Raw genomic sequence first — 13,147 nt, 5'->3', positions numbered from 1 at the left:
ACCGTCGCGATGGGTCCGGAGGCGGTTCCGATGCCGCCCCGCGTGGAAGGCGCTCCTCGCGTGGTGCCAACTGGAGGAGGCCTCAGCACCTGGGAGCCTCTGGTGATGACGGAGGGTCAGGGACAGACGGGCATCAGGCGTAGGAAACGGGCCGGGCGTGTTCCTCATTCCACCTATCCCTGTTTTATCTCTGGGGCGATAGAGTTAGGGATACTTCGTTGTTCTGATTTATATTTGTGGCTGCCTGGCAGAGTTGAACATTTTCTTATGTTTACCGTTCATCTTTTTCTTACCTACCTTCTTTATTTTCTTCTCCTTTGCACACATTTTTTCAGAATTACAGTGTTCTAATTTACTGTGTGATTATAAATCATCTATATTTTACACATGGCACAAGTATTTCTCCAAATTTTGTTTTATTTAAAAGAGGCCTTTTTAAAAGTAAAACTTCTTGTTTTTTTTGAGACAGAGTTTTGCTCTTGTTGCCCAGGCTGGAGTGCAGTGGCACGATCTCGGCTCACTGCAACCTCTGCTTCCTGGGTTCAAGCGATTCTCCTGCCTCAGCCTTGTGAGTAGCTGGGATTACAGGCGCCCACCACCACACCTGGCTCATTTTTTGTATTTTTAATAGAGACAGGGTTTCACCATGTTGGCCAGGCTGGTCTTGAACTCCTGACCTCAGGTGATCTACCTGCCTCTGCCTCCCAAAATGCTGGGATTACAGGCGTGAGCTACCACACTCGGCCCAAAATTTTAATCTGATCAAATTTGCATGTCTTTTTTTCAAATCTTTCAAAAGCATTATCCTATCCTATGACTATACCCCTGTTTGAAAATGAATATAATTTTTAAAAATACATGAAAGAAAAGTGCCTGCAAGTGTTAATGTGTTGATATTAGGTTGATATAATTCTGGATGACCTTTTCCCTATTTTTATAATATTCTTTACTGTGATTATGCTACTTTTATAATTATGTTATTTTTACAATGAAAAAAAACAAAACAAAACACGAAAGGATGTGCCTTCCAGAGTTGAGATGGGCACTAGGTTCCCATCTGGTGACCTGTGACACCCTTTCCACCTGGCCGTTGCTGAGGACGGCCACGCGCGCTCCAGAGCCTCTCCCCAGGCACGCGGGCTGCAGCTGCTGTGGCCAGGCCCCAGCACTGTGAGCCAGCAGGAAGCCTGCACTGAGTTCTGGCTTGTGTCTGTTCAGGAGGAGAACATTTGCCTGCACTGGGCGGCGTTCTCTGGCTGCGTGGACATAGCCGAGATCCTGCTGGCTGCCAAGTGCGACCTCCATGCCGTGAACATCCACGGAGACTCGCCGCTGCACATCGCTGCCCGGGAGAACCGCTACGACTGTGTCGTGTGAGTGTGGTGCTTCCCCCGGCTCGGGCTGGCGCTGACCTGACCTGGGCGCCCGGAGAGACCGCTCGATGGTCGTGTGTTCACACTTGGGGCTCACGTGGACACAGGCCCTCTGTTCCCTCCTGTGGAAGTCCGTCCTTGGTGTTCCACGTACAGAGAAGTGACTTTCCCAGTCCACGTTTGAGATCAGCTGTGGTTTATTTCTGGGTTAGGAGGATTGTCATGCAAAATACCCAAGTTGTTAGGTCAGACCTTGAGTTGAGTCTCAGACCTGATGCTCATGACATGGCAGAGGGGCAGCGTGGGAACAGCCCTGCTCCCAGCAGGGACCTGCCAGCTCAGAGGCCCCGAGAGGCTCAGAGTGCCTTCTGGGAGCAGTGCCACCCACAGCCAGAGCTGGAGATGCTGGAGGCTGTGGCGCTCACCACTCAGGGCCCTTTTAAAACTTGAGACCTTCAGCTGGGTGGCAGTGGCTCATACCTGTAATCCCAGCACTTTGGGAGGCTGAGGCAGGAGGATCACCTGAGGTCAGGAGTTTGAGACTAGCCTGGCCAACGTGGTGAAACCACATCTCTACTAAAAATACAAAAATTAGCCGGCCATGGTGGCGCGTGCCTGTAACCCCAGCTACTCCCGAGGCTGAGGCAGGAGAATCGCTTGGACCCAGGAGGCAAAGATTGCAGTGAGCGGAGATTGCGACACTACACTCCAGCCTGGGCGAGAGAGCGAGATTCTATCTCAAGAAAAAAAAAAAAACTCAAAAACAAAAAAACTTGAGACCTTGATCCCTTAAGTCATACACACTCAGGTTGGTGGTGGTGGCCTAGGATGGAGTGTGTGTTTGGCTGCTGGGGAAGGACAGGGAGCTGTGGGTGCTCCACGCACCAGCCTCCAGTGACTCCCCAGCCCCTACACATGGAGCTGTGCCCTCCCACATTTGGATCTCACGGTGGCTCACCCAGGTTGGTCATCTGGTTGTGCGAAGCCCAGCTCCATGTACGGTGACTGCGGTCTGGACGCAGTGGGCAGGAGTGGAACTGAGGACTACTCACGCTGTGCATGGCCCAAGCGTGGCCTCTCTCCCTCCTTGCTTCCCTTCTTATCCTTGAGGGTAAATTCAAATGAAAAATCCAAGAAAAATCAAATGCCGCCCTGGTTTTTTACACACTCTTCCTGCTAAGAAAACAGCCTGCTGACTTTGACAGTGAATATGGGAGAGGAGTGAGAGAGTCCCTGTTCCTGGGTGAGCTAAAGCCCGTCTTTGCAGAGTCATTGGTGAGCAGACTTCAAGTTACCTCACAGCACATAGTGTGTTCCCTTTATTGTTAGTGATGGTGGTCATTTTATAAATCTCATCTGTGTCATCTTTTCAAGTCAGCTTTAAATGTTTTGTGGCCTTACATTTTCCCTTTTAGCCTCTTTCTTTCTCGGGATTCAGATGTCACCTTAAAGAACAAAGAAGGGGAGACGCCCCTGCAGTGTGCGAGCCTCAACTCTCAGGTGTGGAGCGCTCTGCAGATGAGCAAGGCTCTGCAGGACTCGGCCCCCGACAGGCCCAGCCCCGTGGAGAGGACAGTGAGCAGGTGAGCCCGGCCCCGGGACGGCTCTGCGGCAAATCGGCGGCCAGCAGGGCTTTGGGAGCTTGCGGTGAAAGCTGCTCCTGAAGCTGAAACATCCCCAGGCTGGAGTCCAAACTCTCAGGGCCAGGTGTTTGCCAGCCACCCACTGCACGCCATGCCACCCCCTGGGCAGAGTACGTCAGCCTCCAGGTGACACCTGCCCTTTCTGTGGCAGGGACATCGCTCGAGGCTACGAGCGTATCCCCATCCCCTGCGTCAACGCCGTGGATGGCGAGCCGTGCCCCAGCAACTACAAGTACGTCTCTCAGAACTGCGTGACGTCCCCCATGAACATCGACAGAAACATCACTCACCTGCAGGTGAGTGACGCGGACGAAGGGTGGGCTCAGGCCAGGACGTGGGGCGGGCAGAAGCTTCTGGAGCCTCGGGTCCTGGGTTCTTCTCACCACTCAGAGCAGGAGGGCTCGTGGGGGGCTTCCCAGGAAGACCTCGTTCTCTTTGCAGCTGCCTCCCGTGAAAGAGCTGGAAGGCAGATAAAGGTTCTGTCAGGCCCAGCCCTGGGCCTCTCATTGCTCTTCCGAGGCTTCTTACCGACCCCAAAGCAAGAGCAAGCATCTTTGTGCCTTTTTTGCCACCTCATACTCAGGGGCCCCCGTGCAGCCTTGTGCTGGTGGCACAGGCGAGAGGACCCCCTGCGAGGCCTGCAGGATGACCTGGTCCCTGCATCTCCCTGCCCCTGGAGAGACGGGTCCAGCACATGCCAGCTTTCCCAGCCTCTGAGTGCACAGAGCCTGGTGCCTTCACTGCCTGCACCTTCTTGGGCACTTTCTTTGTGGCTCTGCTTGTAGGCAGCTCCCTCCTCTTCCCAGGCGGGGCACTGCCCAGGGCCCCCCACTCAGAGTGTGCCAGGCTCTGCATTCTTGCGTTTCCCGTCGAGCATCTGGCCACAAATGCAGCCGCTGCCCAGCCCTTCACCCACCCCACGTCACCCGCTGCCGCGTCGCTGCCCTGCCTGCCCTGTCCCTCTGTCAGGGTCCTCAGCCAGAGAGCCCCCTCCAGCGGGCACTCGGCATGTTTCTGCCCGCACACCCTTCTCCCTAAGAGGCCGCATACTCGTGGTGTCTTTGAGAAGCATTTACCAGAATCGGGGTAACTGAGAATTGTAAAACGTAGTTGTGACTGGGAGGGGAAACAGAAGGCCTGTGCCTGCCCGTCTGACGGCCCCCGGCACCTCTCTTCTCAGTACTGTGTGTGCATCGACGACTGTTCCTCCAGCAACTGCATGTGCGGCCAGCTCAGCATGCGCTGCTGGTACGACAAGGTGAGGGCGGCCTCGTGTGCGTGGGCTCAGGTGGTAAGTGCCGCTGGTCCGGGTCTGCAAAAACAGTGCAGGCGTCCGTGACCCCAGCGCTGTTGTGGCAGCGTTGGGAAGGAGTTGGAGGTGAGCTGGGCGTGACAGGCAGGGACGGCACAGCGGGCGCCGGCACCCAAGTCGGGGTTGTGAGCCGAGGACATGGCTGCAGAGTCCCTGGGGCTGGGGTCTGTATCCTTTGTGGCCACCTGGATGGTGGTGGAGGCGGGCAGCCAGGCAGCCTGGCTTGGCCCCAGGAGGAGGGGCTGCTTGTGTTGTGTGTATCTGGTGAGCTCTGCCTTGTGCTTGCTGAGTGTGAGGGGTGTGAAGAGGGACGGTACTGCTGGGCTGGGTACAGGGAGCATCGGTGTGGGCGTGGGGCTTGAGGAGACACAGGATTGGAAGTTTCTAGTGGGTGCTGGTCCTCAGAGGGGCCTGAGATGGTGGCCTCTGAGGAGGAGATGAGAGTGGGGAGTGGCCCTGGCTAGCTGGGGTGCAATTCAGGGGAGAGATGTCTAAGCAGAGGCGGAGGGTTCCTGGTCTCCCGAGTTCAGAGGTCACGGTGGGGACGGAAGCCAGCATGTCCTGGGTGAAGAGACGCGAGCAGGGAGAGGCAGCAGGCGTCCCCTCCGGAAGCGGACTTTGGAGGAGGGTGGCCGTGGGGGGTGGCCGGAGTGTTTACCCATCTGAATGAGAGGCCCCAGTGGGAGAAGGATTCATGCCAGTGAGGGCCATGGAGGTGGCAGGCTCAGAAAGCCGCCAGGCTCATGTCCGAGTGGTGTCTTTTGGGGTGGACAGTCCTGCTGACGGGGCACAGGAAGGAATGTTCTGGGGAGCACCCTAATTGTTCAGGGCATCCCCTGAAGTCATCAAGCCAGAGTGTGCCTGGGCAGCCCTGGGCCCCACACCTCAGCTCACACAGCCCTGGGGGAGCATCTGCACCCAGTGCTGCTGCACCTGGCCTGGCTTTGGGGGGTAGGAAGGGGAGCAGAGGACTGGGTCCCTCCACAGTTGAGGATTTGCAAGGCAGGGAGGCCAGGCGTGCAGGAGGGTGCAGGAGGCCCCGACCAGCCGAAGGAGGCAGAGCAACCCACAAGCCGACAGCCTCGGTGATGTGGAGAAGCCCAGGCTGGGTGCTGGGAAGGCCCCGGGTGGACAGAAACTGGCCCAGGCTGGGTCCGGGGGAGCGCTCCAGGAGGTCTCCACAACCTGTGTGGGCATCTGGGTGGAGGCTTCCCATCCAAACCGTACACACGGAGTTTTTCCCTAGGTGGGTGTTCAAGTTTGGCCAGAAACCATTCGTTGTTTTTATGCCAGTTTGAGCCACACTGGGTGGGCACTTAGTAGAAATGGGTTGATGTCAGCTCAGTTGAAGAGTGAGTGACCTCTGCTGGGCCCTTGCTGCTCGTCTGTCCACAGGACGGCCGGCTCCTGCCAGAGTTCAACATGGCGGAGCCTCCCTTGATCTTTGAATGCAACCACGCGTGCTCCTGCTGGAGGAACTGCCGAAATCGTGTCGTGCAGAATGGTCTCAGGTGAGAGGCAGCTTCCTGCCAGAGCCCCATATTCTGCTTATGCGTGCATTAGCACGGAGGTCACCCCAACAGACAAGAACTTAACGTGTTTGGAGGCACCCGCATTGTGTTTGCAGATAGAGCTGACAGGTTACCTCTGAGCCTTTATCCTCTGGAAATGTCACTGGTGCCGTAAATCACGAGTCATGCTTCCACCAGCTCAGACGCAGGCCTGAGAGAAGGAGCAGATGGTTGGGTCAGTTGAGCTAAAAGCAGAGGAACGGACTTGGCCTAAGAATTACCTTTGTTACCAAGTTCACGCGAACATTCTTCAGCAGCTTAGGGCTGTCGTAGTTCTATTTTAACACTCCAGTCATTTTCTAAATGTTCTTCCTTCTCTGGGCTTCTCTCACAGTGAGGTGATGTCCTAACACTTCTCAGGCTGCGTGAACTCCTTGTTCCTGGGTTGCTCAGGGCGCTGGTGGAGTAAGGCTTGCCCAGCGCCCTTCACCAGCTGGGCTTGGTCCCCTGACCACCCAGCAGCAGCCTCTCCTTTCCCCGGGTTCTGGTCTTGAGCATTTCCTCCACAAATGTACCTGAGATTGGAAAACTCAAAGCCCCTCAGAGTCATAAGGGAAAGTTATGAACTCTTAAATTTAGCTGAACACTAATTTTTGTAGTATCGACTCTTTTGTGACCTCGGTAAACTCGGTCCGTGCTGGAGGGCAGTCTCTGTCCTTGGTGTGGTAGAAAGGCCTGGGGGTGAGAACCCACACCAGACGGGCAGACGTGAAGCAGACACACAGGACACATGCCAGACAGGCAGACGCAAGGCACGTGGTTCTGAGGGCTCCACGGAGGCCCACTTGCCAGGCCTGCCCAGCCGCCCTCCCCCAGATCTACCTGCCCACCCTCCCCCAGGCCCACCCAACCACCTTCCCCCAGCCCTGAGAAACATCCCCCTGCCACCTCCCCCCACCACCCTCCCCAGCCCTGAGGGGCCTGTGGGCTCCTTGTCAGGAGCAGGTTCGGCTGCAGGTGTCACCACTGCTTGGTTCAGCTATAGGCTTCTCTAGTATTAGCACCTCTGCCACCCACAGTGCCTAGTAGCCCAGGCCCAGCTCTGTCCCCATGTTACAGATGGGGACACCGAGCCACGGCCAGGACCAGTGACTTGCCAAGGTCACGGGCTGGGGTGTTCCCGGCTGATTCCCGGGTTCTTGGCTTCCTGAGCGTGCAAGACGCTATGTCTGTGAGGTGCCTACAGCATCTAACGCTTTGGATACAGAACCAGTTTTCTTCCTCATTTCAGTGACGTGGCACCAGCTGGCTTTTGCTGACCATTGTGGCAAGAGGCTGAGGCTGTGGCCTGGGTCCACCACTACTCTCTCTTTTCCAGGGCAAGGCTGCAGCTCTACCGGACGAGGGACATGGGCTGGGGCGTGCGGTCCCTGCAGGACATCCCACTAGGCACCTTTGTCTGCGAGTGAGTGAGTCCCTGGGTCACCCCAAGCCTGCCGGTGGCACGTGTCATTTCTGGGACGGAGGCCCATCTGTGTCTGCACTTCAGGAAACCCCTCTGGGAGCAGGCACATCCCCTGGCCTACAGCAGCGTGGGGTGGGGGCCATGGAGACCCTGGCCCCGAGAACCAAGCTCGTGCTGTCCTCAGTGCTCTCGCTGCTGCCCTTAAACAGCTCGTGAGTGCATTTAGGAAGGCGTGGTCCAGCATGGGCAGTCATCTCTGGGGGAGAACCATTCTGGGTTCTCAGGTGCCAGACCGCAGATGCAGAGCTTTCAGTGTCGTCGTCATCATCATCATCATCCTCGGGAACCTCAGCTGAAACCCCAGTTCCACCCGGGCACACACCTCCACACATGTTCCCCACATGTTCTTCTGGTGTGCCCCACCCTTTCCCTATGGGCGCGGAGACCAGGCTGCACTTGTCTGTAGCAGTGCCCGCTGCCTTCCAGGGCCTCACCTGCACCGCTTCTCCCTCTGCAGGTATGTTGGGGAGCTGATTTCGGACTCAGAAGCCGATGTTCGGGAGGAGGATTCTTACCTCTTTGATCTCGACAATAAGGTAATGTGTGCTTTGTGGGGTTGGGGCCATGTAGAGCTTGTTGTGAACTGTGAAACTTGAATGTGTTTGTCCCAGTAGGGCCTGGATTCAGATGAGAGCTCTTACTGTTGACGAGAGCGGGCTTGCTATAGACCTGCTGAGTGCCACCTTCGGAGCTGGCCCTGGTTCTGTGCCCAGCATGGATGGAGGGACCTCTGACTCGGGAGGTCCCTGAGCCTGTGCAGCCGACTGCCCCCTTCTTGTGAGAGTGGGGCCTGAGGCCCACCACTCCAATCCTCCAGACCCCCACTGAGAATCTCGGGTTGGGGCTTGGCAACCCCTGAGACTGCAGAGAGGCTGAGGAGGGGTCCCGTGTGTTCACAGTGACTGAGGGAAGCAGTGGTGAGCCTCCCGTCGTGTGCACAGAAACGGCAGCAGACACGCCGCTTGTGTCCCCAGCCCACCCAATCCCCACTGCCCGTGGGAGAGAGCAGGGGCCACTCCAGGAACCTGGTTTCGGGAGGTTTCTGAGGCTGGGGCAGGGGTGACTGACCCATCCCAGCCTGGCCTCATGCTCCCTTTACTGTAGCCTAGTTCCCATCATTGCTCTGGAATTCATCCATTGTCTATTTTAAAACCTCTTGAAACCTGCAGTCACTCCAGGCCAGTGGGGAAATAAAGGTTTTCTCGTCTCAAACAGCAGCCACCAGACCACAGAAAAAATCTTATGCCCGAAGAATAGGGCACCAGGCAGCCGTCTTCATAGCAGTGGCCCCCATGGACTGCCAGCCCCAACCCTAGACTCTGTCCCTACAGCCACCTTCTAAGAAGTAACTGTTGGTGAAATGACTTGTGTTTGATGGAAGAGAAGCCGGGTTCTGGAAGGTCACCGTGTTCAGGCATCTCTCCCTGTGCAGTGGGGCCGAGCCCTCGAGGGACGGCAGCCTCCATGTGTGCAGGTTGTGGGCTTTTCTGCTGCCAGCTGCCTATTCCAGCCTTGCTGTGGAATGACTTGCCTTCTGTGGGCTGGTAACACATATTCTCACAAAGGCTCTGTTGTCACTTGTGTGCGCCACAGATGTCGCCTTCCCTCTGTGGCTTTTTCACTTCCTCATGATGTCTTGGAGTGAACAGAAGTTCTTGTTTTTATTCTAGTTCAATTTATCAGTCTTTTTCTAAATACTGGGTTTTTGTAATGTCCTAGTGATATTTTTTGAAAACTTGAATATTTCCCAGAAACGGTCCTGTGTGCTTTCACGTGGGTTCTGTGTGTAGGTTGACAGCCGTTCTGTGTGTGGTGTAAGATCAGCGTCGAGGTTTATTTTTTCCCATCTTGTACCTGACTGACTCAGCACCATTTGTGGAGAAGACCGTCTTTTCCCGTCAGCAGTGGCTCCTGTCATAGCTCAGTGTCCTCGCCCTGTCAGTCAGTCTGCTGACTGTTCTTGGCCTAGGCTGTGTTACCTTAATTACTTTAATTACTGTGATTTACATCTTCTCACCTTAGAGGTTGTTTTTGTTTTGTTTTGTTTGAGGCAGAGTCTCGCTCTGCTGCCCAGGCTGGAGTGCAGTGGCACGATCTCGGCTCACTGCAAGCTCCGCCTCCCAGGTTCACGCCATTCTCCTACCTCAGCCTCCCCAGTAGCTGGGACTGCAGGCGCCCGCCACCTCGCCCAGCTAACTTTTTGTATCTTTAGTAGAGATGGGGTTTCACCGTGTTAGCCAAGATGCTCTCGATCTCCTGACCTTCATGATCCTCCCGCCTCAGCCTCCCAAAGTGCTGGGATCACAGGCATGAGCCACCGCACCTGGCCTTTTTTTTTTTTTTTAAAGAGACCAGGTCTTGCTGCGTTGCCCAGGCTGGAGTGCAGTGGCACGATCATAGCTCGCTGCAGCCTTGAACTCCTGGGCTCAAGTGATCTTCCTGCCTTGACCTCCCAAGTAGGTAGGACTACAAGTGTGCACCGTGATGCCTGGTTAATTGTTTTATTTTATTTTTATAGAGATGGAATCTCACTATGTTGCCCAGGCTGGTCTCAAATTCCTGCCTCAGGCAGTCCTCCCGCGTTGGCTTCCCAAAGCACTGGGATTGCAGGAGTGAGCCACTGTGCCTGGCTTCACCATAGGGTTTGTGTCGTGCTCTTTTTGGTCTTCATATAAGTTTTGAAGTCAGCTTAACCAGTTCTACAAAAGCTCCTGTTGGGATTTGATTGGGATTGTATTAGACCTATCAGTCAGGTTAGGGAAAAATGTATTTAGTACCTTGTTTACTAGCTCATGAACATGGTATATCTCTTCATTTGTTAGGTCTTTCTTAATTACCCCCAGTAATATTTTATGGCTTTCTGTGGTGTGGTCTTGTATATCTTTTGTTGGATTTTTTTTTTTTTTTGAGACGGAGTCTTGCTCTGTCGCCCGGGCTGGAGTGCAGTGGCCGGATCTCAGCTCACTGCAAGCTCCGCCTCCCGGGTTCACGCCATTCTCCTGCCTCAGCCTCCGGAGTAGCTGGGACTACAGGCGCCCACCACCTCGCCCGGCTAGTTTTTTTTTTTTGTATTTTTAGTAGAGACGGGGTTTCACCGTGTTAGCCAGGATGGTCTCGATCTCCTGACCTCGTGATCCGCCCGTCTCAGCCTCCCAAAGTGCTGGGATTACAGGTTGTTGGATTTTTTTAAATCGAATAGGTTTTTGAGAATTTTTTCTCTTGGATCAACTTTATTGCAATTCTTTTTTTTTTTTTTGAGATGGCATCTCGCTCTGTCGCCCAGGCTGGAGTGCAGTGGCCAGATCTCGGCTCACTGCAAGCTCCGCCTCCTGGGTTTACGCCATTCTCCTGCCTCAGCCTCCCAAATAGCTGAGACTACAGGCGCCCGCCACCTCGCCCGGCTAGTTTTTTGTGTTTTTTAGTAGATATGGGGTTTCACCATGTTAGCCAGGATGGTCTCGATCTCCTGACCTCGTGATCCGCCCATCTCGGCCTCCCAAAGTGCTGGGATTACAGGCGTGAGCCACCGCGTCTGGCCTGCAATTAATTTAAATACAGTAAAACAAACTAAAGTATATGGTTTTAGTTTTTACAAATGTACATCCCAGTGTAATCAATGCCACAATCAAGATATGGAGCGTTTCTGCCGCCCCCCAGTCTGTGAGCCCTTAGCCCCTCTTTCTCCCCTGCCTATCCTGGTGGGTGAGTTTCACCTGCATTCGAATTTTCTATGAATGGAATCCTGTTCTGGCTTTGCATATTTTGTGATTTGCCCACGTGGCTACACGTGTCAGTCCGGTGACACACCCGGCACTGCTGGTTTATGCCTTCTCGCCTGTGGACGGGACTCCGTCCTTTCCAGTTCTGCTGTCAAGAGTAAACCTGCTGTGACTCCCTTAGACTTGTTTTTAATGGACATGAATTTTTATTTCTCTTGAGTAAATGGGGGTGGAGTTACTGGCTCATATGGGGAACCTTTTTGAAAGAAGCCGCTAGTTTCCAAAGTGGTTCTAGCACTTGTGTTCCCACCACAGTGAGCGTGCGCTCCAAACACCGTGGCTTAGATTTGCTTTCCTGATGCTCGATGATGAACCTCTTTTCATGTATGTTGCCATCCTTATACTTCTTTTGTGAAGTAATTTTTAAAATTTGCCTGTTTAGGCCGGGCGCAGTGGCTCACACCTGTAATACCAGCACTTTGGGAGGCGGAGGCGGACAGATCACGAGGTCAGTAGTTCGAGACCATCCTGGCTAACACGGTGAAACCCCCATCTCTACTAAAAGTACAAAAATTAGTCGGGCGTGGTGGCGCACGCCTGTAATCCCAGCTCCTCAGGAGGCTGAGGCAGGAGACTCGCTTGAACGTGGGAGGTGGAGGTTGCGGTGAGCCGAGATCATGCTATTGCCCTCTAGCCTGGGCAACAAGAACAAAACTCTGTCAAAAAAAAAAATGGCTGTTTTTCTTGTTGTTTGTTTGTTTATTTATTGAGATGGAATTTCATTCTTGTCGCCCAGGCTGGAATGCAGTGGCACAATCTCGGCTCACTGCAACCTCTGCCTCCCGGGTTCAAGTGAGTCTCCTGCCTCAGCCTCCTAAGTAGCTGGGACTACAGTCTCCCGCGGCCACTATGCCTGGCTAACTTTTTTTTTTTTTTTTTTGAGATGGAATCTCGCTCTGTTGCCCAGGCTAGAGTGCAGTGGCTTGGGCCGGGGTAGAGACGGGGTTTCACTCTGTCAGCCAGAATGGTCTCGATCTCCTGACCTCATGATCCACCCGCCTCGGCCTCCTAAAGTGCTGGGATTACAGGTGTGAGCCACTGAGCCCGGCCAATTTGCCTGTTTTTTAATTGGCTGCTTGCCTTCTTGAGTTGTAGGAGCTCTTTCCATCCTCTGAGTCTGTCTGATATACATATAAATATGTGTGTGATGTGAATATTTTCTTAGTCTGTGCCTTGCTTCCTCACTTTCTTAACAGTATCTTTCAGGAAGCAGAATTTTAAAATTCTCTTACTTCCCATATCCTAAGAATTCCATGTCTATCCCAGGATTGTGGAGATTTTCTCCTTTTTTTAGAAGTCTTATATAAAAATGTAAGTTAAGGCTGGACACACTGGCACGCTCCTGTAATCCCAGCACTTCGGGAGGCCGAGATGGAGTCTGAAGCTGCAGTGAGCTGTGATCGAGCCACTGCACTCCAGCCTGGCCTGTCTCTCAGAAACGTGGGTTTGAAGTAAGGATTGAGGCTCACTTGTGTCCGTGGACAGTTAATCCAGCACCACTAGTTGTGCTTACCCCAGCTGACGCAGATCTACATCTGGACCATGTTTCTTCCTTTGATCTATTTGCTGATCCTCACACCAATGCCACATTCTCTTGATCGATAGTAAAACTGGGAGCCAGGCAGTGTTAGGTCCTGATACTCCTCATACTCGGTTCTTTTCAGCCTGTTGCGCTCCTCCGTGTCCTTTGCATTTCCATAGACAGTTGAGAGCCCGGGCGTCAGTACAGGCCAAGGCTGCTGGAATTTTTGCTGAGACTGCACTCAATCTGCTGGCCATTAGTGCGTTGAGCCTTCTAACCCTGTGTCTGCAGGTGGCCCAGCTCTCTTTCAGTTAGATCTTCAGTTTCTCTCAGCAGAGCCTTGTAGCTTTTAGTATGTAGGTCTTACACTGTTTTGTTAAATGTATTCCTAAGCACGTCCTACTTTTCATATGTTATAAACAGTATTTTTTTTTTTTTTTTTTTTGAGACGGAGTCTCGCTCTGTCGCCCGGGCTGGAGTGC

The 13,147-nt window shown here is 53.8% G+C and overlaps 1 protein-coding gene across 7 annotated transcripts in view; it reads left to right on the top strand.

Annotated features, from left to right (window-relative positions):
• The window catches only part of EHMT1 (euchromatic histone lysine methyltransferase 1), a 230,451-nt gene that overhangs the window by 207,402 nt on the left and 9,902 nt on the right, over positions 1–13,147 (top strand). For 6 of the 7 annotated variants that reach the window (XM_023227549.1, XM_023227547.1, XM_023227546.1 and 3 more), the window contains 7 exons: positions 1,219–1,373; positions 2,789–2,956; positions 3,168–3,312; positions 4,197–4,274; positions 5,724–5,839; positions 7,218–7,304; positions 7,822–7,900. In XM_023227549.1, the coding sequence (XP_023083317.1) occupies positions 1,219–1,373; positions 2,789–2,956; positions 3,168–3,312; positions 4,197–4,274; positions 5,724–5,839; positions 7,218–7,304; positions 7,822–7,900 (828 nt within the window). Of the gene's footprint in view, positions 1–1,218; positions 1,374–2,788; positions 2,957–3,167; positions 3,313–4,196; positions 4,275–5,723; positions 5,840–7,217; positions 7,309–7,821; positions 7,901–13,147 lie in introns of all 7 variants that reach the window. The other variant, XR_002734809.1, reaches the window with a different exon arrangement.

Source organism: Piliocolobus tephrosceles, chromosome 14, assembly GCF_002776525.5.
Source record: "Piliocolobus tephrosceles isolate RC106 chromosome 14, ASM277652v3, whole genome shotgun sequence".
Lineage (NCBI taxonomy): Eukaryota > Metazoa > Chordata > Mammalia > Primates > Cercopithecidae > Piliocolobus > Piliocolobus tephrosceles.
This window is presented reverse-complemented; position numbering and strand designations above follow the sequence as displayed.